Genomic DNA, 25,993 nt, shown 5'->3' with positions numbered 1-25,993 from the left:
ACTTTACATTTGTCAATATACATTTTATCCTTCAATAAATGCTCCTCTTCTCTATGTTGAGTGAGTATTATTGCACTACTATGGAGTAGTGCAATAATTTTATCCTCACGCAATTTATAAATGGGGTATGCAGGGATCTCATGTGAGTTTTCTCCGCACATTAAACATTTTTCTGAATTTTCATTACATGTATCCTCTTGATGAGAACCCCCACATTTGCCACACCGTGCCTTATTGGAACAGTAAGTGGCTGTGTGGCCAAGCTGTTTGCAATTAAGGCAATTCATTACACGAGGGATAAAAAGGCGAACAGGGAGACGAATCTTATCGATAATGACATAGTTGGGCAGCGCAGACCCAGCGAAAGTCACTCGAAATGAGTCAGACAGTCGATAAACTTTTTTATCTCCTTCGTGTGATACTGAATGCAATTGCTTGCATTCAAGTATTTTTACGTCTTTAAGTATGGTGTCTTTGAAACGACCAACCCCATGCTTAACTAAGTCATCAACAGTCAAACTCGATTCTGTGATGACCCCATCAATTTCAATTTCCTTTGAAGGAATATACGCTCTATACTCACGCGTAAAAAGCTCGCAAGAAGCAATTGCATTGGCTTGTTTGAAACTACCAACGACAATGCGTATTTTATCTTTATTGACTTTGACGATCTCTTTTACATCCGAGAATCGCGAAGTCAAATCTTTAGAAATTTGAATAATATTTAGCGCCTTTACTTTACGCCTAATAAATACAATCCATGGTCCCGTTGACGACTCTGGGTAAATTTTAATTCTAGTCGGATTTACATTTTCAGCATAAGGCTTAGGGGGAGGGTCTGTTACTCGTTCTCCCATCTCTTCATCCATTTTACCTAGCAAGAAAAACTATCACAAAAAGGAATGAAAAATATACCTGTTATACCTGTAGAACACACCTCATGTGTTACGTTGTAAACTCGGTGCCCGTTGTTTGACAATGTGACACCTGCTGTTCTTCTTCGTCGCGTTGCTTCTTCAGTAGAGAAATAGTCCTACCTGCAACACTTCAAAACTCTCTCCGATTAAGCTGCTCGTCGGTATCACCACCACAAGCGCGCTCTCTCCGTTTCCACCACCTCGGTAGACAAATGTGGCTACCTGTGGCTTGCTGCGAAAATCCCACTGTCGATGCGGCACTTTTCAGTGCCACTTGTTTTCCTTATTCGTCGTACCACTTCTGCGGTAGACAAATAGAGCAAATGGGTCTACCTGTGACGCTTCCCTCTCGTCGATTAGAATTGCCCGACGACACCAATACACTATATTTTTTTCTGTGTGTACAGGCACGATCACTGTCGATCTCTGCCACCCCTTGCTCGATGTTGGTCATGATTGCAGCCCAGATAGTATAAGTGCTGAAAAATGCATTTTCTTTTACTCTCTAGTCTCTATCGCTGTTGCATCATGAAGTATTTTATATTCGCCAAATTAACAAAAAAAAACCAAAAGTTTCTCGCGTTTATTCTTTCTAATTTTCCACTCCGAAGAACCGACACGCTGATTTTCGCTGTAGTTCTTCACTTGATCCGCCGCCAGGTTATGGGCCCAATCACGGAACGAAGTGGAAAGGGCGAAAAGTGTTTTCGATTTTTTCCGATGCAGATGAATTGTACAAAATTGATTTATCACGACCACACCTTCCATTGAACTACCTTGATCCTTATCCTTTTGCTGGAACATCTGCCAAAAATGCCAACCAATATGTGTGTGTGTTTCTTTTCAGAGAGCAGTAAAGAAATTTTCAAGAAAACCCTGAGACAGGGAAATATACAAACACCCCAATGTCTCAGAGAACGGGTTTGGGCTGCCATCACCCGACCCGTTAAAAAAACCACTTCGGGGAGGGGTTTTTATGTGCATAGCACACACTCTAATTCAACTACTTACTAGTTCGTTACTTCCGCAGGGTTACAGCGCCACTCCTCGACACACCACCAATTCTCCACCATCCACACAGACTGGCAATTTCTGCATGGCAGTCGGAAAGCTGGCTTTGAGTCGAGACTTAGTGCTCCTCCCCTACGAAGACAATCTGGGCGGCAAATTGTCTAGTTCACCGAGCCCTTGGACTCCCTTATGCCATTCAGCACCACGACTCGGCTCCATTGTGCCAGTTAGCACCGTAAATCCCTTCTCGTACAATTCAGCGCCATTTACTCGTTTAGCTCCGGACTTGTTCGCGAGCTACTCGGTCTAATCCCCGACGGTGGACTTAGCCTACTCCGACGGAGAGTTCCCCGGCTAGAGAAGTTGTCCCGAAGCTGAGCCAGCCAGCCAGGTGTCGAGGTCGGTTCGGCGATTCCGATGGAGCAGGGCATCCGGTTCGCTGGTGCCCCGACGACCCGCGATTGGTGGTGTCTCTTCGCGGTCTACTCAGTCTAGTCCCCGGCGGTGAATCTAGCTTCGTATCAAAAAAAAGCTTACACCGACGAAGAGTTTCCCGGCGAAGGCAATTCTCCCGATACCGATTCTTCTTTGGTTTTAGCACCACAATTTCTTGAGCCCTTTGGCTTCCTCTCTTTCCGTTTCGCCTTACTTTCCCGATGAGCCACTCAGCTCCCGCCCTCACTTGTCCGCGAACTACTCGGTCTGGACCCCAACAATATTGATCCATATGGATCTAGCCTGTTCTCCTGAAACCGAGCGGTAGATTTCACCTGATACCGATGTTCGTTTCTGTGAGCCATTTAGCTCTCCGCGTCGTCCCGATCTACGCGGTCTAATCCCCGCCAGTGGATCTAGCCTACTCACGAGCTACCCGGTAGGGTGTCGAGATCGGCTCGGCGATTCCGGTGAAGCTTAACGTCCGGTTCACAGGCGCCCCGACAACCCAACTAGGTGCTAAGTCACGTACTACTCAACTGATCCCCGGCGGTGGACCTAGTCTACACAGTCGGAGAGTTCCCCGGCGGCGGAATTTCTCTCGAAACCCGATTTGTGGCTTCTTGTTAGTCCCTTCGTCACTTCCTCTGCAGCTCGGAGAGTATGCTCGTGACCACTCTGTTGACAGCGTCCCAGGTATGTTCGTCACGGCACATCTCTTCGACGATATTGTCCACTGTCATACCAACCCGATCAGAAATACATAACAGGAATATTCCAAAACTATATCTCGCATTGTTACTTGTTATAAATTTCTGTTATTTTAACTACTAACGAGACCTAGTTTATACCACAATATGTTACAAAAATTGTGTTCTGTTATAATTTTGTTATTTCATTCTGATCGGGAAGTATACCCCTACGAACATCTTCGAACCTAAGGCAGACCACGTGTTCCTGTGTCTCCTGCACAGTCGCACACTCCGGGCAAAGGGGAAACGAAGCATGTCCAAACCGATGCAAGTACTTCCGGAAGCATCCGTGCCCAGAGTTGGACCGAGAATGGAGCTCTGAGGAACGCCCGTTGTGACTCGCATTGGCTTCTGTAGCTCTTCAGGATCTGGCGTACACTGAAAAAAATCCAAACGTTAATTCTATTTGCTTCAAACCGCTTAAAATTCATATGAAGAAGAAATGCTATTGTTATCACGCGCACACATTCCTTCTATGTGTCAACTGTATAAACTATGTATGCATACACATAAGTTATATGTGCATATTGGTATAGAATGGGGTTTTATGTGCCTAATAGTTATGAAATGTGAATGTAAGATTAATATTTCTTGTAAATACACACATTAGGTTTATGTGCCAGCAAATAGTGTCTATATGCCTCCGTTAATTGCAAAAATCTATGTGTAAAATCAATAGGCATAACGTTTACTTTTTTTTGAGTGTAGATAGTTGGGAACCCTCATTCTATGCAGCGCTGCAGCGATGGCTTCCCAGCTGGCACTGTTGAACGCGTTCTACACATCTATCGTGACCACAGCGCAGTATCGATCTCCTCTTCGCTTCTGTTTAGATGACTTCTCGGCACTCTCGAGCACTGTCCGAATTGCATCCACTGTCGATGCTTCTTTGCGGAAACCGAACTGCATCTTGGACAGTCCGCGCTCATCTTCCGTGAATTTCGTCAACCTGTTAAGAATGATCCTTTCCAGGAGTTTTCCGAGTGTCTCCAGCAGGCATATGGGTCTGTACGAGGTCGGGTCGCCAGGTGGCTTCCCTGGCTTCGGCAGCAACACCAGCTTCTGGACCTTCCACATTTCGGGGAAGTTGCCTTCATTTAGGCACTTCTGCATCACTATCCTGAACATGTCCGGATATGCCAGGATCAGCTTTCAGTAACACGTTTGGTATTCCATCCGTACCAGGGGCTTTCTTTGATTTTAGGCGCTTCGATGCTTCTGCTAGCTCGTCGTTAGTCACTTGCCGATCCGTGCTTGTTCCTTCTTCTTCGCCGTACGGTGTCGGTGGCCATATAGTTGGAGCGTGCTTCGGGAAAAGACCCTCGACGATTATCTTCAGCTTGCTCGGACACATTTCGGCTGGCGTCGTCGGACCCTTCATTTTCGCCATCACGACTCGGTATGCGTAACCCCAGCGATTGGCGTCTACTTCTCGGCATAGCTCCTTGTGGCACTCTGACTTGCGAAGTCTGATCTCCCGTTTTAAAGCGGCCCTAGCTTCCCGAAACGCTGCCTTACGCTCTTCTCTATCTGGTTCCGACATTGCTCTTTGAGCCCGCCTTCTGGCTCCGAGACAAGCAGCGCGTGATACTAAGCGTCTCGTTCCAGTAAGCTGGACGCCGTAAGTTGCGTGGTTCCAGTTTTCGCGGCATTGTGGCGTCATAAGCCGCCACAATCCTTCTTGTTAGGTCAGCCGCATCCACCTTGTCAGTCCCGCCGTTCGGCCGAAGTGCCTCAACAAAGAGGTCTTTGTTGAAGGGTTTCGTCTTACACTTTCGTTCGCCGGTCATCCTTCTCCGTACTGCCGCCGGGTTCCGTTGACCGATACGATAGCGAATCGCCTGGTGGTCACTATGCGTATACGTTTCGCATACTCCAATCCATGTTCGCCGTCAATGAGGGACTACAGAATGTGACGTCAATGATAGACTCCCTCCCGTCTCTCCGAAATATGCTAACAGAGCCTTCATTGCACAATCGTACGTCTAACTTCGCTAGAGCTTCCTGCAGGATACACCCTCTTGTGTTGGTTATTCTACTGCCCCACTCCACAGCCCAGACGTTGATGTCACCACCAATGACTACCGGCTTCCGACCGATCAAACTGATCGGTTAACTACTCCAGCATTAGACTGAACTGCTATACTGTCCACCTTGGAGGAGCACTTCTTGGATGGGGAATGTGCCCATTACTTGTATCACAGCGGTTCCTGATCTATCCGCCACCCAGTTACCGTTATTAGAGGGGACTTGAGAAGGCTCTGCGAACTTCGCACATAGTTTCTGTCGTAGACTGCCACAACAGTTGTTGTGCGGTATCCAATGATTCAGGTTTATCTGGGTCATTTCCATCACCGTTGGCCTGCAGTCGCCTTCTTGTAGGCTGGACATTTAAAGCCACCCGTCTGATGGTCGTTTCCTTCCGCTGGGGTGCAAAGCAAGCACTTCGGCCTCTGCGTGCAGTCTCTCGCAAGATGGCCTGTCTCTCCGCATTTCCAGCACATCCCGGATCTGTCCGGGCTTTTGCAAGCCCCTGCTAAATGTCCAAAGCCTAAACATTTGAAGCATTTCTCCGCTTGCTTATTTGCTCGTGGGGCGACTCTCAGTAGGCATCTCGACCATCCAACTGTAACTTAACCTACCTCCAGGGCCTCGTCTGCAGCGGTTACCGGTATGTGTGTGTGTGTGTGTGTGTGTGTGTGTGTGTGTAAAACCTATCCCATCTCCCACTGGCTGGCAGCGATTTACAGAAAACAGATGTTTGCATGCATTTATAAGCATGCATAAAAATAACTTGATCCCAGGATTTGGGTAGGTGCTAGCTCAATTGATTTTCCGATTACCCATTTCGTGTACAGGGCAAACCGTGTTTCGAGGTAATCGTTCCGTCAACCTAGCTTGGTTCTTCTCACACTCTCGTTCACAGCACAGCGTTCGTACAGAAGTGCTGAGCGCCGGGCGGAGGTGTATTCGTTCGCCCCGTTTGTTTTCTCTCCTGACGATACTTCTGTGGGGAAGAAAAACCTCCGAGAAACGCATTTTCGAGTCGTCCCACTTCAGGAATCTATTTCCTCTGCCGTATTCCATAATGTTCGACTGTCCGACAATCCTTTGAAACTTTTCCAGCCAATAAACGCGCAAAAAATGTCCCGAAATGACAGCACTTTACGGAAGAAATTTTCACTTCACACTCGACGAACCGACTACCGCGGTATCAACTGTCAAAAATGCTAACCCATGTGGCTAAATTCACTGTCAAGGAAAATTGATAATGTCACATCAGGACGTGTTTACATTTTTTTAGAAAATCAATTAAAAATCCTTCTTAAGTTTTAAAGGATGAACTATATTGTTATATTTAGAAAGATGATCCCAAAATTAAACCGGAAAAATTGGCAAACATGGAGTGTGCCGATCGGAATGCTACTGTGTAGAGAGGACTTGTGGCTTGTTACAGAGTAGGAGCCTCCAGTAGAAAATGCAGTTGAAGCCGCTATCGTTGTCGAGTGGAAGGCTGCCGATCGTAAAGCGCGAGCTACACTAGTGCTACTGTTAGAGAACTGGCAGTTATCGCTAGTGAAGGGAGGTGCAATTTTCCCTTCACTGCCAGGGAAGTATTCTGAGCACTCCGTTGCTATCATCAGAAAACTTCCCGGTCCGTTCGTGTGGGTTTGCTAAAAAGCTTTGCTCGACCAATCTTCAGTTATTTCTTGGGCCAGCAGGAGACAATTCAGCGACACACTTTCAACGATGGAGACCGAATACCCGTGGCTTAGCGAGACCTGCCAAGAGGTCTGGCTAAGGCAACTGCTTCAAGAATTCTAAGAAAAACAAATGGGTCCAAGCATCATGGAGGACAACCAGTCATGTCTAACATTCGTGAAGAGTGAAAAACAGCGTCGTCGGTCCAAGTACATCGACCCGAAGCAACGTGTTGTATACAAGCTATGTGTTTCGAAGGAGATAGCCTACAGTATTGCCCGACAGATGAGATACTGACGGAAGCCTTTACTAAACCATTAGGTCCGCAGAAGCGTACAAGGTATTGTGAACTGTTAGGTCTACGAGATTATCAGTGAAGCTGTTCCCCGTGGTGGAGGAGTGCTGAATGTGTACTGTTGCACTGCTCCCTACTAGCATAATCCCTTGCTCGGTGTGAGACTAACAACTGGGATGCCACATTGAAATCTGCGTTTCGGTCAAAAAAAAATTTTTACCATCTGTCATGACCAAAACAGCAAAAATCTGTGTTAAATTTCCAAAAAAATTGAAGTCAGAATATTTCCAAAAATCTGTGAAAATCTGTGAAATTTTCATCTAAATGCCAAAAATCTGTTTTCTGTGAAAAAGAATCTGTGATCCAAAATTATGAAAAAGAAATCTGTGACCGTTCAGAAACATCTGTTAATGTGGTAACCCCGTAACGCTGACTGACAAATTCATTTTCTTTCGATCTATTTCGTCGTCGCGTCATGACGTATTTTTAGTTTACATTCGCCAAATAAACTACAAACCAAAAGTTTCTCACGTGTTCATTCTTTCTCTTTTTCCATTTTGCGCATTTGAAAACGCAGCCACCAGCAAAAAGCTGAATACAGTAAAAACAAAATCATATTCAACACTTATGAAGATTTGTGCATATCTAAGCATAAGCATAAGAGATCCGATCACTGGAGGGAGAATAAAGTGTAAATGGTAAATCGATTGCCCTGTGCGTAGTTCACCTGGATTCGATTCCCAACCTCGCACAAAAATATTGGTGAAGAAATTTTTCTAACCCGAAAAAGGTGGCGAATTACCTAAAATTAATACCTCCACTCAAAAAAAGTAAACGTTATGCCTATTGATTTACACATAGATTTTTGCAATTAACGGAGGCATATAGACACTATTTGCTGGCACATAAACCTAATGTGTGTATTTACAAAAAATATTAATCTTACATTCACATTTCATAACTATTAAGCACATAAAACCCCATTCTATAACAATATGCACATATAACTTATGTGTGTGCACACATAGTTTATACAGTTGACACATAGAAGGTATGTGTGCGCGTGATAACAATAGTATTTCTTCTTCATATGAATTTTAAGCGGTTTGAAGCAAATAGAATTAACGTTTGGATTTTGTTCAGTGTCTATAATCGACACAAAAAGATCCGACACTGATTCATGCAATCTAACAGAGACAAATCACAACAGTATTCAAATAAATGTATATACCAAATACGAAAATATGCTCAGTTGATTTCTTTTATATTGATGTAACTAAACTTCTAATATCGGCATGGTATCGTCCTTTCGAGAAAAAAATGTTTAGAATTAACTTTTCGTTAAATTTATTTCAAAAATTTTCAGTGTAGTCAACTGACATTGACACATGCAATCTGACCACCCTATTCAATAATGCCAAAGCAAAGTGTCAAAACAAAAAAAAATCATATCGATAAAACGAAAATCAGTTTTTAACATCGTATTTTGTGATTAATATTAATGATAAGAAGTAATATCCGGAAAATTTATTTGGAACTTCACCCTACAACGTCGGGCTTTTTATTAGTAAAGTTCACGAATAAAAATTAGTCAAATGAGGATGACATCTTCGTCGAAAATTATGCTGATAGCCTGCGGCTCGTTCAGTCCTCCAACTCCGATGCATTTTCGGATGTTTGGTAAGTGTTTTAACCATTATAAAAGTACGCGAAAACTGGTTAGTTATTATTACCTGCCCCTTTCAAACAGAGATTGCCCGGGATCATTTCAATCAAATCGGTATTGGTCATGTCGTTGGCGGCGTTGTGTCACCCGTGCATGATTCCTACGGGAAGAAGGGGCTCGTTTCGGCTACTCATCGCTGCACTATGATCAAAATTGCCTTGCAATCGTCCGATTGGATTCGCCTGTCCGAGTGGGAAACACAGCAGGAAGAATGGACAAGGACACGACTAACGCTGCAGTACCATCAGGTTCTGTTTACAGCATGTCTCGATTGTATAAAATTTAATACAAATTTATACTTTCAGAACTTTATTAATTCGTACTTGAAAGATTCAAATAACATCAACGAGCAGCAGATACCTGCCTGGATTCCAACAGGGTTGAAGAAAACTAGCAGTCATGTTCAACTTAAACTGTTGTGCGGAGCAGATTTGCTAGAATCGTTTGCTACACCTGGTTTGTGGAAGGACGAAGACATCGAAGCTATTGTAGGTCAACACGGAATTGTGGTTGTATCACGAGCTGGTTCAAATCCGGAGCAGTTTATTTTTAACTCCGATATACTCAGTAGATACAGGGTAGCTTGGTACATTTCGTCGCTAATTGTTACTGTTAAAAGTGCATTATTTTCCTTCAGAAAAACATTACCATTGTGACGAACTGGGTAACGAATGATGTGAGTTCAACGCTTGTTCGACGTTTGTTAAGCCGTGGTATGTCCATCAAGTACTTACTGGATGATTACGTAATGGAATATATCAAACAACAAGGGCTGTATGGTTCCACTGAAAGGTTTGTAAAGCTTTTTGGTTACATTTTTATAAGCTAAAATTAATATCTCCTATTGGAAATACTCTCTCTAGCACATGCAGAGAACCATTATCAAAAAACTCTGACGAGATTCTAACCTGCCAAATTTAATATTTGATTCCGCATGTCTGTGCATTCATTTGTGTGTTTGTGGATCGCTTTTAGTAAGTACATTTTGTCCGCTAACACTGGAGGAGAAAAGATGAGCATTTCGCCTGTCTCTCCGGTCAACGATAACGATATTTACATCGAACGTCAAAACGAGCTAAACACGCTGGAGTCGATGGATGAAACCGATTTTCCTCGAGCCACTCTCAATCGAGTGTTTTGTTGTGGAACAGAAAACAATGCAAAAAACGCTCCATCTAATAAAAATGTGCGTGGATTCCTATCACACCCTGGGGGCGCGGTACGTGCAGTTCAGACAATGATATCGGCAACAGATTCAACAATAACATCAGATTCTGGGATCAATAGTGTCCCTCATCACACAGTAGACGATAAGGTGGGTGACAAAGGCAGAACAATTCAAACAGAACCAAACATCACAGTAAGTAACAGCAATGCACTCACTACACCAAGCAAATCCAAAACATGTAAAAGCACCGGCAATAACACAAAATCAAAAGGCCACGTCAACGCTGGTCTAAAGCTAGGCGTCACCGAGTTGAGTACCATAACCAGCGCGACAGAGGATCCACCAGCTGTGCCAACCAGCTGCGTGGACACCATGCATATGGCCAACGATGAGTGTCCCTCAACTTCGGCTGGGCGCATCAGTCCCTCGAAAAGTTACGATGATATGATTAAGTTCGTGTTCACAGAGCACGGCATTAAGGTCATCAGCGATCGTGAATATGTAGTTTGAATTGCAGATGGTCAGCTGACTTCAGTACGTGTTAACGCTTGCTTTCTTAATATTTCTTATAAATTGTGTACTGCATGCAGGAAGTATTGAATAGTTTCATCGTCTAAATTATTTTCAGCATGCTGCTTCGAATTGTTATATTTGCAATCACGAAGCATTGAAGATTGATTACCAGTCATTTGTTATTTATTGATTATGCGGATGTGACTGACGCATTAGTTGTGTAGCATGAAACAATGCACAAATTCCAGACTTTCATTCTACCCATAATGTTTTCATGTATATATGGTATTCCATAGAAACATTAATGCCCATAAAGGCAGTAAGGCTGATGAAAAATAGCTCTAATATGTGTAAATGATTATCTACAACTGATTGATCTCATCAAAACCACTTATCGTAGTTGTTCTAGAAGCATGGATTTGTTAGCGGTCATACGACCTGTTAGTTTTAAGTATATTCACTAAATAAAAAAAGCTTTGTAGTTAGTGTTGTAAATTTGTGCTGTTCGGTGCTTAAATCGGCGCAACATGCATGACTTCTGTTATATTCTTGGAATTTATCTCCAACTAACAATTGATAATTACAAATTATTCCTTTTTACTAATTTAGGTCATCTCCAAGAAGCTGAAATTATCGGCCGTGCCAGTTTAAGTGGATCCTATCTTAAACGCAGTTGAAACAATAGCAACGATATTATCAAGAAGTTAGTGAGCCAAGCAGGACTACTACTAGACAAATTGTGAGGCGTATCTATACAATGATTAACCCGAATTCTTAAAATTGTTCCAATGGACGACTCGGAGGCGAAATATTCAATTCGGTGAAATAAGTTTTACAAATAAACAACATAATATTGACGCTCACGCTCAACAACTCAAATATTTTAAAACAAGTGATACATTACGTATGCAGAATTGTTCAGTACCACAAGCATTCATTGTAGATTGCACCATTTATCCTGCTAAAGAGGACAATGAATAAAAAATTTGTGCAAAGAAAGTGAGAGATACCAATAGGGATGGTGTGGATAGCGGTTTGAGAAAGAATAAAATTCATGAATTTGTTAGTAACTGTGATAAACCATTAGTGGTTTTTATTTTTAAATTCTGTCCTGTCTAACTTAATACATCATTATTTCGAAAAATTTCGCTAGCTTCGACATAGCAGCTTCGTCATATTGTTACGTTAGTTAAAAATAATAGTCCCTGCCCTTTTGCTCAGTAAGGGGAATGGGCACGTTGTGCCAGGTTGGTCGAGGCAATTCGATTGTAAGTCAGTGAATGCTTGACGCGCAAAAGTGCCTGAGCCGATGGCAATCACTGTCAAGGATCAATCGAAGACTTTGAAATGGAAACATGTAGCCCATTAAAAGCAGTTTAGTTTACATTGTCATAATTTGCCAACTGCTTCGGGTCAATAAACTATAATATAATATAATTAAAAATACTTAATATTCAAGTGTGTATGTATCACAAAATATGACTAACCATGTTCCTGTTTCATGTCCGTTGAACCATATTGAGTGGCCAAAATAACTTTATTTATCCATAACACTCACCTTTTTCCTGTCTCTATCGTTTTAGCTTTTTTTCTTTGGAGAATGGGACAAGTAATCGGATAAGGATTTATTAAGGCTTAAAGATGTTCAAAAACTCATGCATGGGATTATTTAGAGTGAACAAAAAGATGATGGTACTCAGTATATATCGCTGATCGAAAACCCGCAACCATAGTGTTGACACCTCAAGCAATATACGATCCTACAAAGCTGAGAAATAAAATATGTACTGCTAGTGTCGCACAATTCAGCGCCTTCACCGGAAGGCTAAAAGAATCCACATTAACATTCCCATAAATAAGATCGCCATTAAAGATATCTTCGTCTAATCTATCTTTCATGTACGAGCGGAATAACCCATGAAATCGTGGACACATAAGAAACTCACTAACAGAACGGAAAAAGGACCAACAAAGAAGAAAGAAATAACAAAGGGAAGCACCAACTGACCCAGGACAGGCGGAGAACGCCGACATAACCGGGGTTAAGGTAACATCAAATGTCCTAATCCACTCGTACTTTACAGAGAAAGAAGGTGAAATCTAAAATGGAATCTATACTCTCAAAAGAACAAGGAATGATAAAGTGGAAAGTGGAAAAATAGGCGGTAAATACTAGCGTCAAGGTAAATTATGAAAACGGAAAGGTAAGAATGCATAACCAATGGAATAATAATAATGTTACCAAATAGTACCCAATGATATTTTTCATATTGAAAAAGGTGTGTAAATGGCGCCCATGCGCTAATCCGTCCTAGTTTAAAATTTGGGTTGAGGAGGGCACGCAGTTTTGGCCTAGGGCAGAAATGCCGATTGGACCGGATCTACACCAAAAATGTACTATAAGGAAACTATAAGGTTAGTTAAAAATAATATTCAAGTTTGATGATTCGGTAATATGTGTGTAATAAAAATTCAACCATCAAAATGAGGGTGACACTGGCTGAACCAAAGACGAAGGAAATACTGAAGGGATGGTGGCTTGAAAAGAACGACGGGTAAAATATTGCCTTGAAAAAGCAGTTGACAGCAGACAGACAATTTCCGCTTACGGCAAAACTCTCTTGGTTCGGACACCCGGAATAAGAAGGTCGAGCTGGAATTTGGTGGTCGCAAATGCAACACCGGCACGTTTTTCGGGAAAAGATTCAGCGCGCGTGTAAAAGTTCATCAGAAAACTCCTTGTCGCGAGTGAAACTCCCTCAGAAGACCATCTGAATCCACAAAAGTCATCAGTTTATCCGTGAAAATTAGAGAAAATGGCCTTCAACTAGTCGCACCGGTCAGTGATTATAGTGGAGCAGTGACTTCTTGGACAGTAGTGATGACCCGTTCGGGGAGGGGGGATCAGGCCAGAGCTGTGCCGAGAGAGCGTGATAGTCTTCCCACGCAGCTGTCGTGCAACCGGACCGAGCACGCACCACCAAAGACAGAAGGAAAGGTGTCGCGTCAGGTTTGAGCGAGCAACTGATCGTATCGTGAGTAGAGGAGAGCCGGATCACGAGCGATCTTTTCGGACGAATGCGATGAAAGTATACCGAGAGCCAGGACAAAATACGCTACCCACGACCCTGCCAGTTCGCACGGTCAAGGGAGAAGCGCGCGGTCAACGGCAGCCATCGATTTGGAGCAAAGCCGGACCACAGTGAACGTCATCTTGAGCGCCGGTATCAACGATATGATGAAGAAGGCCACGTCGTTCACCGGGCAAATTCACCTTAGCCCTCTCGGCACCATTTGTTCACACATAAACTCACCTTAACTAAATTCCGGCGTCCACGAATCACGCACGAGAATACATATTTTGGGCTAGCTAGTAAATATGATAATATCGCTACTGCTTTCTTGGTACTCGCGAATGATTATTTCCTTGATTTTACGGTTTATTATGTACTCAATTTACTGCCACCAGTGAACCTTTAATCCGCCGGGCTAACCCCATATGGGAGGGGCATGGAAAAGCTTGATCCATAGCGTGAAGCACAAAGCTGCAACCCCAGAGCGATACAGCTAAGGTGGAAAAGATTGTCAACTCACGACCACTGTTGGACATTCCCATTGACGACGATAAAACTCCCATGTTAACACCTAATCATTTCGTGTTAGGGTTAGGCTCCGTTCGATGACAGCCAGGAAGAACTGCTGAACTCCATCACGGCATATAACTGACCCATTTTGGAAGCAATGGGTACGTGACTATGCCCACGATCACCCGTAGAACCGTAAATGGTTTACTCCAGTGAAGTCGACTACCGTTGTTGATATTGTCATATCCAAAGCTTGATCCTCTCTTTTCTTCTCAAATATATGAGTTACGAAACCGGAAACCACATCTTCTGTCCGATTGCTAGCGCAAAAGTCCCGAGTTGTTGTTTATTTACGTCAAATCACTATTCGCTGATGAAGCCCTACCAGCCCTGTTCGCCCGAAGAACATGCAGATTCGAAACCTCGCCTACTACCTTCATGCCAGACTCCACAGCCACTTTCAACTGACAAAGTCCAGCGGCATCGACAGAGTGGGCTTCTCAATGCTTTTACAATTCCCCCATCCGTCAAAGCAATAGGGCCATACTAGACACCTTCGACACCCTCTGGGACAACAGATCCTTCCTAGAGGAATGGAATTTGGCCCACATAGTCCCCATCTCCAAGAAATGCAAGAGCAATCGTGTCCAGAGCGACTTCAAACCAATCATGAAGAGGATGGTCAACCGGAGATTGACCACGTGGCTGAAAGACCAGACAATCCTTGACCCACGCCAATTCTATTTCCAGAAGGGACTCGGTACTGAATACCAAAGCCCCAAAACCTCCACGTTGACATCGCCACCCTCGAGGTGGCACTGACTGGCCGTGATCTTATTTCTTGTGAAGATGAACTCACTCTTCGCTACTTATTTCTTATAAGGATGAACTCGCTCGTCGCCACACTGCTCCGGGCTTCTACACTCTCGTATACGATAACAACATCATTGGGTGGACTATTCCATGCACACGAATATCCCGCAAAGCTGCCGTCAATGCGGTCGACCTTTGAGCACACGCCAACGGCTTCAACATCGCCGCCAAAAAGTGCGCCATTACCCACTGCTGCGGCACATATCACCAAAGCAACGCAAGACCAATCCGCCTCAGTGAAATTGCAGTTCCATTCCGGAAGGAATCAATAGACCTTTCTCGTCAAAAAATTTTATATGATAGGATGCTTCCTTTTTTATCCCCAATTCGTTACTTCATATTGCCGCGATGATTTGGTACCTCTAACTATTGAAAAAATCAAAAATAGTGCAAGCTGCTCATTTAACCCCATATTCTGAATACCTATCTTGCCTTGTTTCCCCGTATTTTTACACCATTTGGATGAATTTCCTGTGGGGAATACTAAAAGGATGCCAGATCTGCATATATATTAGTAAATCTGTAGATTTTGCGTTTTCACTGCAGATCTTTTGCAGATTACAAATATTTAGCAGAACAAAGCCTATTCCAGCCAATTTATACACCAGCCTTCAACATTTTTGATCATTTAAATTATATACATACTACATTTCTACGTCGCATTTATTGAAGATTTTTGTAGCAATCTGCAGACTTTTATATTTTTACTGCAGGCTATTGTTTAAATAGACCTGGCATCACTGATGCTGAAATGATATACATTCATATACCTGTCAAAAATATAGAGCATTGTGTGAAAATGTATAACCTCACTTTTCTGACAGTTCGGTGTGCTTGTTTACCTAAGATTTGTTTACACGGACTTTTAAAATTTACATTACTTGAATACTTTCGATGCTCTTTGAAAGAATATCAACTCAAGAGGGATGAGGATTGGAACAATGGTAACCTGGTTCATACATTGACCAATCGGCGCTGGATGTAAAACCCGGTGGCATATGCTGAATCGAAAGATCAAGCATTGGGCTATAAAACGATTGCTTTCTGGATGATGGAGAAGGCTTTGTACACATTTGTTTGTTTGCTCGTGGGTTAATTCCTAACAAGATGATCCGATTGATTATTCATTTTTAGGTGGTGAAGTTTACCTGAGCTTTATAGGTAACGAATTCGGTCGATGATAAGTTGTTGAAATGATTTTGATCGTTCAATGCCCATATCGAAGAACGTTTCCATTGGTCAGAATGCCTACCAGCGTATGATAGCTGCAAACATGAGGACAACAAGGTTATCGCTTTCGAATGGAACAATCATTTATTATTCGGTTTCAAGTTCCATTACAGTAAAAGTTTCGTCGATTATCGCATTGTCGTTGATTTAGCCGGAAAATGCAAAATAGCGCTCGGCACTGACGACAAGGAGTAAGAAGGATTTGATTGGAGTGATAATAATGCAGAGCATTATATATTCTGGTAGAATATCAGGGAGGAGAAATTATATGTAAATTTATATTATATCCCGAGTTGCATTAATTTTGGCACCGCAATAAAGCTATCTGCAACTGCTGTCTTGTTCAAATTGGCACGAAATAACTAGGCAGCGAATGATAGATTTCATGGTCAATTTATTTACTTTTTCTGAAGGATAAGTAATTAGTATGTTGTGAATATATGTGTCGCCGGTGCCGTGTGTTATGGTGGTACCGGACAGAACCGTTGGTCAGATCTGTCTTAACGCTCTCTACTTAGCGCAGGATACGCGAAACCGCTGCTAGCTTTCGAAAGAAAATTCCTAGCTGCTGCTACTCTATCAGTCTCTCTCTCTCTCTCTCTCTCTCTCTCTCTCTCGACTGAGGACTACAATTTCGGTCGATTAAATTATGCTATGAAAATTGTGTACTTCCTGGAATTTCATCTAACGAGATCAATTCATTGTGAGGAATTTCGCTGCGTTCCAATATTGCTTGCCTCTGTAGGTGACGATGTGTGTGGATTCACTTCGGCAGCCAGCTCTTATGTTTTGGGTAATTTTGCTATCAGCAGAATATGCTGAATAAATCATCTGCCTAAAGCCTCTACGTTATACTACGGTCACTTTAAAAACGCCCTGCTATTTAATCTTGTAGCTCTCGGCAAGTCAGTCCTGGCACTCTCCTCGACTATTCCTGGCACTATACCGCTGACGTCGCACTAATCACGGTGATCAAACTTGGCGAGAGCGGCAGTGGTTTCGTCGGAATTGTTCACTCGACAAGCAGTAAGTGCAAGGACTCTGCTACTTATGCCTGAGCCCCTCGTTGAAACCTTCGTCCTGCCGGAGTGTTAGCTTTGTCCGATACCGGAGCGTATTGTTGAACCGAAGCAGTCTGCGCTGCTTCCTTCGAATTGGAATCGCTGAATATTCCCGTTAGCCGAATGTCCAACGTGGCCGAAGGCAAACCGATTGCAGCAACACCACCAGCCGTAGCTGACATTTTAGCCTTCAATCCAAGTACCTGCCATTGGCATAGCGACAGACGAGTGCGGCGCAGGCTGGACCATCGGTTGACTCGGTGCCGGACGGGGCGAAACAGCTGCAACAGGAGCGGACCTAGTATTGGGTGTAAAGGTCTTCAATTGCCATAGATCACCAAAATGCTCTGCGACTAACATTGTGAACAAAACAAACCAAATGAAATTGATCGCAACAACGATAAAATAATCTAAATTCTACCCAAACATTTGAAAAGGGTCACTGTCAAACGTAAACCTTGAGAAAAAGGTAAAAGAAGTTTTGGTCGAATTCATTATAATTCTATTTAAAAATTTAATACTGTTTTATTTAGTTTGATTGCGCAAATTGTTTACATCAGACACTCCCCTTAATTCATTGTGTACGTATTCCACTGCCTTTATAATCCTTTTGGAATCAGTTACAATAATCCTTTATAATCATTTTATAATATGCGTATTGCTAGTTTGGACTTTTATATCAGCCGGGCCCTTTTATAATTTGTTATAAAATCATTATCAAAATTCTTCATAATCCATTGTTGCGTTATGTTTATGCACATGGTCAGATAGATAGTTTTTAACTGGGACGTGACGTGTGGATACGAAAAAACCTAGTGTCAATTGTAGCCAGGGGGAGCTGTCAAATGCAGCCAAAGGGAACCGTCAAATGCAGTCAGGGGGAACTGTCAAATGTAGCCAGTCCATTTAAAATATGTGTGGAAGAAAGAGTGGCTATGCAAGACAAGAGATCAAATGAACAGAAAAAATGAAAAAGAAAACATCTATCCACAGGTTTTGTCCCAGGATTTTAATAGAGAACATGAAAATTCGATTTGTTTGCATTTGGCAGTAGGCCTTTTTCAAATGTTTGGCTAGAAATTCCTTACTTCTTCAATGAATTAAAAATCAAAATTACAGCTGAGCGACCTTGTTTGGAAAGTGTTAACATTTGGCAGCGAACCAAACCAAGTTTCTCATACTATGATCGAATCAACAAAAATTCCAAGACTATGTAAACAATCTCTCTGAACTGTCAAAAAAGTGAGGTTAAACATTATCATGCAATGTTCTCCACCGAGAGGTTCACTTTAGTTTGTTTACATAACCAATGAACTTTGTACCGCGACTCACCACTTCATTTGCCGCGTTGCCAGGAACTCAACCAAAAATATACAAAACAGTGTTGCCCAAACACACATTTTGAGTCCCACCATTCTTGCAAAGGTGAAAAAAATACTCAACATTCTTGCATTTTTCAAATTTAAAAAAATCATTAAAAAATCACGATAGCTCCAAATAGTCTCATTTCAACGGCAATATTCTTAAAAATGTGTAGTCTTTTGAATAAAAATAAGAAAAAAGGGAGTTAGGTCGGATGAGAAAGGTCTATTGTCCTCAGAATCGACCGAAAACTAACCATGACACCATATGACTAAAAAAAAGTTTGCGAAAACCGAAAGTGGCTGGTCCATACCATCTGCTCCCGCCATCCTAAAGCAACGATAGAACAGCACTGAACAACAAAGAAAAATATTTTGCCTCTAAAACCTACAAGGACTTTACAATGTCCTCGAGCCCTTATGCCACGGAGCGGTGCGATTAGCCTCCGGGCTACTATCGAGCACTCCTACAGAAGCAGCCTGCGTCGGGGTCGGAGTACTACCCTGCCGCTAGGAAGCAGCCAAAAAGTTCAGGACACCATACACAGGTAGAACTCAAAAGTCGCCGCCACCATCAAAGCTCTAAGATGAGCCCTTAATTTTCTTGAGAAACCTTGAGCAACGAATGTCCACTACTCATCATCGCAGACAACATACACCAGGAATTATCCACCAAACCCTCCCCCTACCTGGCACGGCCATGGGTCCAATATCGACGATAGTCTTACTCGCACAATAATGGTCCATTCGAGCAGCATATCGATAAAGTACAGAGAACTAGTCAACCGAATACACCCACACCACACCCACTGCACAACGACGGTATGGAAGCGGGCTCTCTTTCTGTCTACTTTCTCCAGCTCAATCTTCACAGAGGAAGTGGCTGCCTTGGAAGTAGCAGTGGTCAAAAGAAACACCAACCTACCTTCACCGACTCCCTCTCAGTCCTGAGTGACATCGTGTCCAGAGCTTCCAAGCACCCTAAAGGTCATCGAATCCCACCAAGTCACACTATGCTGGGTCTCTGGCAACACAGATGCCGACCGAATAGCCCTACTTAATAGAAGAAACCCCAACCACGGACATCTACAGAAAATTCAACACAAATCTGCAGCACGGGTTTACCAATCACTGATGAAGATCCCGAAACCAAAGCAAAGATCAACCGACAGCTGGACCGACCAAGACAACCAAAACGTACTCTCCCGACTCCGCGTGGGGCACACTCGGGTGACCCATGCACATATCATCTCCAGCGTGCCAGCACCTTCTCAGTAACTGCCGGCAATTGATGGACTTACAACGGCTGTACGGATTTGGCGGTGTCAGTACGAGATATCCTGGCCAACGCCCCTGTCCGAGAGGAAGCACTCCTATTCTTTAACCCTACAACGTTGCACTGGGGTACAAATGTACCCCAAGCCTTCTTTGGAGCCGTGTGAAGACGAGAATTCGGCATTTACCGACCTGGGAACCTAACCATAATTCAGTTTCGTGTTCCTAGTAAGAGTAGAAAAAGGTGGTATAGCCAGTTTGCTTATAGCCTTCATGGAAGCAGGTGTCAAAGTTGGCGTAGGGTACATTTGTACTCCAGTGTACGGTTGCCGTTAGTGTTGCAATAATTGCACTTTTCAGAACTATCGAAATTCCTTTTTATACAATTTTAAGACAGTTCTTTCAACTTTTATAATCATTTGATTTTTTTCAATTCGGTTGAAAATTCGCAAAATTATAGTAATTTTCGTGAAACAAGTCAAAACCACGATTTGCTCACTTTTTTATTTGTTCTAACCAATCTATGTATCATTAATTCAATAGGTTCCGTACTTACACAGCTGTTTTCGCAACTTAAAAACGAAAAAAATGATGTATTATACATTTCTTTTGTTTGCATTTTTACCTGCGAAAATTGCGATCAAACACGTGGGGTACGTTTGTACCCCAGTTTTAGCACAGAGAACAGCCATATAAGCTAGAACAAACTTTCCCGAAAAACCTATGTAAACATAAATGAAAATACGTTAAAAATCACCCCCACATACAGGTTCGCATGCGTGAGTCACCATTAGGTTTGTTCCAGTACATGGAAGTCACTGCGGAGTAAACAGGAGAAACAAATTCTTGCTCCCTTTTACTCCGGTTTGCTACCAGAAGAAGAAAAAAGAGAAGACAGTCTTGAGAGACATCGCGTCCAGAGGTTATCGAATCCCACCGAGTCACACTATGCTGAGTCTCTGGCCACAATCGTATCAGAGGCAACACAGACCCCGACCGAATAGCCCTATACAATAAACGAAACCCCAATCACGGACATCTACAGAAAATTCAACATTAATCTGCAACACGGGTTTACCAACCACTGGTAACGATCCCGAAGCCAAACGCAAAGAGTCAAGGGATCAACCGACAGCTGGACCGACCAAGACAACCAAAACGTACGCCCCCGGCTCCGCGTGGGGCACAGTCGGGTGACCCATGCACAGATCATCAGTATGTATGCGCATCATGCAACACCCACCTCACCGTCGCACAGTGTCGCCTAGCCGAACAAAACCTCAAAATTTTAGATTTTTCATAATTTAATATTTTCCTCTATTTCTTAACAGGTTAAATAGAGTCTTCTCAAAATATTAAGTCCTAAGGACGAGAGTTCGATTTTTTACAGAATTTCAAAGGTGAAATAGATGATGAATTCTGAGGAAAACTATTTTCAAACCTAAGTTATTCAAATGAATATATTTTTTTTAATTAAGATTCCGATTGAGGTCAAACTGATTTTATTTGAAAGGTTATTCGCTGGACTTATAACTGCCGTTCGATTTATTCGATATAAGGCTTTCTTCTTGCTCAGACCTCAAAAACAAATAATCAATCGTGCAATAATTTAAAGTTATAATGTTCAAAGTGGCTGTACTTTTTTGAAACGGTTCGGAAAGATCGCTTGTTATTCATGATACTTGAAAATTAGTGTACTTTCCGAAAATGAATATCTTGTTTTGCCCCTTTCTTCCACGAGTATGAAAAAGGTGATTTTTCATGGTAGGTCTGAAGGAGACGCATGGTAGCCTTTGACTACCCAGGGTTCGCAATATAATTTACAGATTTGTCTTATCATTATCAACAATTGAAAAAATGTGCATTCTGCTAAAAAATTCACCGCACCTAATTTTTTGAAAATGAATTTTCGGAAATAGTGCACTTTATATTCGTAAATGTTGAATTTTCGAACCACCCTAAGAGCCAAAATTTTGAGGCAATAAAAAAAACAAAAAATAAACATCAAATATGAATTTAGCGTCACAAAATTACCCTAATGTGAAGTTTTCATCAAATTCGGGACACTTTTGAGGTTTTGTCCGACTTTTGTATGGAAGGTGATCACTGTGCGTCGAGCACCTTCTCTGCAACTGCCGGCAATTGGTGGATCTACGACGGCTGTACAGGTTTGACGAAGACAATACGACATATCCTGGCCAACGCCGCGGTTGGAGAGGAAGTGCTCCTCCTATTCCTTAACCCATAGAACGTTGCACTGGGGTACAAATGTACCCCACGCCTTCTTTGGAGCCGTGTGAAGACGAGAATTCGACATTTACCGACCTGGGAACCTAACCATAATTCAATTTAGAGTTTCTTGTAAGAGTAGAAAAAGATGGTATAGCCAGTTTGCTTATAGCCTTTGTGGAAGCAGGTGTCAAAGTTGGCGTGGGGCACATTTGTACCTTAGTCGGTTGCCGTTAGTGTTTCGTTCTGTCAGTGGAAATGTGACTCGTAACTATACCAGTTTAAATACTGGTTGTTTTACTACGTGAGAGACAATTAGTATTATGTAATCGTTTTTAGTCATTTATTCAAGTCATTTAATTTAATTTTGAAGTAGAAAAAAAATCGTTCTCATTTTTGCTGATTTTTTTTAGTTTTATTGTTTATTTTTTATAGTTTTTCAAAACAATGTCTCGCAAGTTTAATTTGCGCACAATAACTGCTGTAATAGTAATGTTGCGTGGTACCAATGTATTACTGGTCAGAAATATTTTTTTCATATCAATTTCCACCCCATTTCGTGGATTTTTCCAAAATCCGATTTTTAAAATTACACTCTTCCAAATAATTGCACTTTTCAGAACTATCGAAGTTCCTTTTTGCACTGTTTTTAGACCATTCTTTCAACTTTTATAATCATTTGATTTTTTTCCAATCGGTTGAAAATTCGCAAAATTATAGTAATTTTTGTGAAACAAGTCAAAATCGCGATTTGCTCACTTTTTTATTTGTTCTAACCAATCTATGTATCATTAAATCAATAGGTTCCGTACTTACACAGATGTTTTCGCAACATAAAAACGAAAAAAAAAATTATGTATTATACATTTCTTTTGTTTGCATTTTTACCTGCGAAAAATTGCGATCAAACGCGTGGGGTACGTTTGTACCCCAGTGCAACGTTCTAGCACAGAGAACAGCCATATAAGCTAGAACAAACTTTCCCGAAAAACCTATGTAAACATAAATGAAAATACGTTAAAAATCACCCCCCGCATACAGGTTCGCATGCGTGAGTCACCATTAGGTTTGTTCCAGTACATGGAAGTCACTGCGGAGTAAACAGGAGAAACAAATTCTTGCTTCCTTTTACTCCGGTTTGCTACCAGAAGAAGAAAAAAGAGAAGATGAGAGTACAGGAACAACTTTCTCCGGAGTACTTCCAGTTTCTCCTGGTACTGGAACAAACCTATTGTATCCAAGTTTGCACACAAGCCCCGTATATTGCTGGCCGATCGAAGTGCCGGCCAGTGGCAAGTTGCTACTTGCTGTTTTCATTTCAAAGCGAGTTGTATTTCTTATACAAGTTGAAAACTTTACTTGTATGTCAGTTCTCAGTGGTTCTAGGGTGGAAATCTGACAGTCGCGCTAGTGCACTGACTGCACACTGCTCTGGAAAACTACCGAAAACGTCTTAAGGCATCAGCGGCTGCTCGTTCAGTGGGCCATATGCACGACTTCCGGAGGGTTAAAGACGCCGGCCTGTACGACAACACTCCCCAGAGTGTGGGAAGGATCCACGCGGACATCTCTGCGACCAGCAACATCCAGCAAGCACCAAAGCTCTCAGAACAACACCCCAATGACCAACTAACCCCAACCGCTACATTTTGACAGCAGTTGGGGTTAGGAACTGACTCAGTTTCGCCTCAAACAAAAACCACATCAGTTTCACTTCAAGCAAAAACGACATATGTGAGGCAAAAAACGCAAAAGAGGCTATGCAAGACGAACGATAGAATGAACAGAAAAAAAACATCTATCGGCAAGTCCCGTCCCAGGGTCGTCTATCCATGAGTGCACTCAATGAATGCTTTACGATCCATAAATGACGTAGCATTTTTTGAGTGATTTTCAACACCCCCTCCCCCATCGTAGCTTTTCGTCACAAACCTCTAAATACCCCCTGATAATTACGTAGCTTGACGGTAATTCTCCCCCTCCCCCTTGTCGCCGAAAAACAAAAAAAATAAAAAACGATCATACTATGTTGCGTTTCGGCTTCGCCTCTTCAGAAACCGACACTAACGTATTGTCGGAATAGATTAGCGCCGGCTTGACGCAAATCCCTTAAAACGAAAACACACTATGTGTTTCAATCAAACGACTGATCAAACGTGATGTCCCGTTCGAGCAGAAGTTCTGTTTATGCCGATGAGACACAAGTGAAGCCGAAACTTGTCTTGGCTTAGCAGGCCTATGCGAAAGCACTATGCTATATTTCACCCTAAGGAGGAAAATTTGGTATAAAAACCAAAATTTCTCACTAGGGTGCAAATTTGTTGGTAAGAACCAGTCTTTGTACAGGAGGGCACAAATCCGGCGCTAATCTATTCCGACAATACGTTAGTGTCGGTTTCTGAAGAGGCGAAGCCGAAACGCAACATAGTATGAAATAAGGATTTGTGCCCTCCTGTACAAAGACTGGTTCTTACCAACAAATTTTCACCCTAGTGAGAAATTTTGGTTTTTATACCAAATTTTCCTCCTTAGGGTGAAATATAGCATAATAAAAAACGATGTTAGTTATTCCCCTTTTAAAAAGCTACGTAGCATGACGTTACCCCCTACCGCCCTGTCGTCACACATCATCACAAAATACAATATTCCCCCCTCCCCCATTTAATTCTATGTCATTTATGGATGATCCATTACTAGTAATATATGCATGAAAATGCATAAAAATCCCAGCAGAATAAAAGAGACGGGAATAGAAAGTATGCTAACTTGGCATATTTTTGTTTCTCACTGTTCGAAGTTTTTTTTTTTGAAAACATTGTTGGCAACGCGGCTGACGATGCTTTTATGCGGTAGTGGCCCAGTAAGTGAAAAGTGGTATAGGTTAAAGGAAAATGCGATTTACGGCGGTGAAAATCAAAGGGTGAACATTTTTCATGAAAATTCGGTCCATAACAGAAAAAAGGTGAACGCTGCAAAAGTTCCCTGCCCTAAATTGAGCCAACAAAACTGGGTATTGTGGAAACAACGAATATGAGACTGTTTCCGGAAGAGAACCATTCTGGTTAAAAGTGTAAACAGGGGAATATGAAAAACGCTAAAGGAGGGCCGTGAGAAAGCAACGATGTCCACTATTGTGAATTATTTAGGTTTGCTTTGTAGTGTTTGTTGTATATGTGAAAGCAATAGCATGTGAGATAACATGAATTCCAGGGATAAATTGAGCGGTCAAAATGCCGGATGTGCCGCTGCAGTGTTCTGCTTTCATACCGCATACGCTCTTAGAAATTAGGGCGCAAGATCCCAAGAAAATCGGAATGATAAGAGCGGAAACGCGAAAAAGATACAATATCACAGAGTTGGAAGTGCGGTGTGCTTTATGACGAGCAGTGGTCTATCGGGATGGATTATCGATAGCGGTGCGACGTGTCGTATGACCAGCGATTGGGTGTTCCTTGTGGCATTAAAAACGTGCGGTTTCGAGCGTAACGCGCATGGAGTCAGCGGTGCGGTGTCGTGTTCGGTGTTGAAGTACAAGGTAGAAGTGTCAAGAACGTACGTTGAAGAACGTACTGTTTGTTCCGAAAATCGATAGTGGTTGCAAAGAAATTTGTGTAGTTTAACGAAACGGTTTGCAAATTATAGAAAAAAAGCCGATAAAATAGTCGTCGGAGATAACATCGGCTATTTATAGAGATTTCCTATGAAGCAGGAAGATCTTTAGCAACCACAGGAAAATAGGCCATCGCGACCTCGACGTGTTGCGTATCATGCAGAGATAAATCGGTAAGTGAATTAAAGTTTTTCTATTGCGGTGTTCGAATCCCAACGTTTTTGAATTCATGTTCATGAACGATCCAAAAT

The 25,993-nt window shown here is 42.3% G+C and overlaps 2 protein-coding genes across 5 annotated transcripts in view; both read left to right on the top strand.

Moving 5' to 3' along the window:
- Window positions 1-8,537: 8,537 nt before the first annotated feature.
- On the top strand, window positions 8,538-11,599 carry LOC131686128 (nicotinamide/nicotinic acid mononucleotide adenylyltransferase 1). Of its 4 annotated transcripts, none has more exons than XM_058970292.1 (6): window positions 8,538-8,792; window positions 8,863-9,086; window positions 9,144-9,416; window positions 9,476-9,630; window positions 9,814-10,540; window positions 11,129-11,599. In XM_058970292.1, the coding sequence occupies exons 1-5, from the start codon at window positions 8,708-8,710 to the stop codon at window positions 10,514-10,516; spliced, it is 1,440 nt and encodes a 479-aa protein (XP_058826275.1). In that variant the 5' UTR covers window positions 8,538-8,707; the 3' UTR covers window positions 10,517-10,540; window positions 11,129-11,599. The 4 variants fall into 4 exon arrangements, with proteins under 4 accessions (XP_058826275.1, XP_058826278.1, XP_058826277.1 ...); XM_058970294.1 differs by having other exon boundaries at window positions 8,539-8,792; window positions 9,814-10,153; XM_058970295.1 differs by lacking the exon at window positions 11,129-11,599 and having other exon boundaries at window positions 9,702-9,838.
- A 13,425-nt stretch (window positions 11,600-25,024) lies between these two features.
- Window positions 25,025-25,993, top strand: part of LOC131686117 (uncharacterized) — a 280,208-nt gene continuing 279,239 nt past the window's right edge. The window contains exon 1 of the mRNA XM_058970276.1: window positions 25,025-25,915. The gene's annotated coding sequence lies outside the window, so the exon portion shown is untranslated. The remainder of the gene's footprint in view (window positions 25,916-25,993) is intronic.

This window comes from Topomyia yanbarensis, chromosome 2, assembly GCF_030247195.1.
Source record: "Topomyia yanbarensis strain Yona2022 chromosome 2, ASM3024719v1, whole genome shotgun sequence".
In the NCBI taxonomy this organism is placed as follows: Eukaryota; Metazoa; Arthropoda; class Insecta; order Diptera; family Culicidae; genus Topomyia; species Topomyia yanbarensis.
This window is presented reverse-complemented; position numbering and strand designations above follow the sequence as displayed.

Excerpts from the sequence above, each read along its gene's own strand:
- LOC131686128 (XM_058970292.1), top strand. The coding sequence starts at position 8,708 with ATGAGGATGACATCTTCGTCGAAAATTATGCTGATAGCCTGCGGCTCG. Across the intron at positions 8,793-8,862 it reads GATGCATTTTCGGATGTTTG|AGATTGCCCGGGATCATTTC; the intron begins GTAAGTGTTTTA and ends CCTTTCAAACAG. Across the intron at positions 9,087-9,143 it reads TAACGCTGCAGTACCATCAG|AACTTTATTAATTCGTACTT; the intron begins GTTCTGTTTACA and ends TTATACTTTCAG.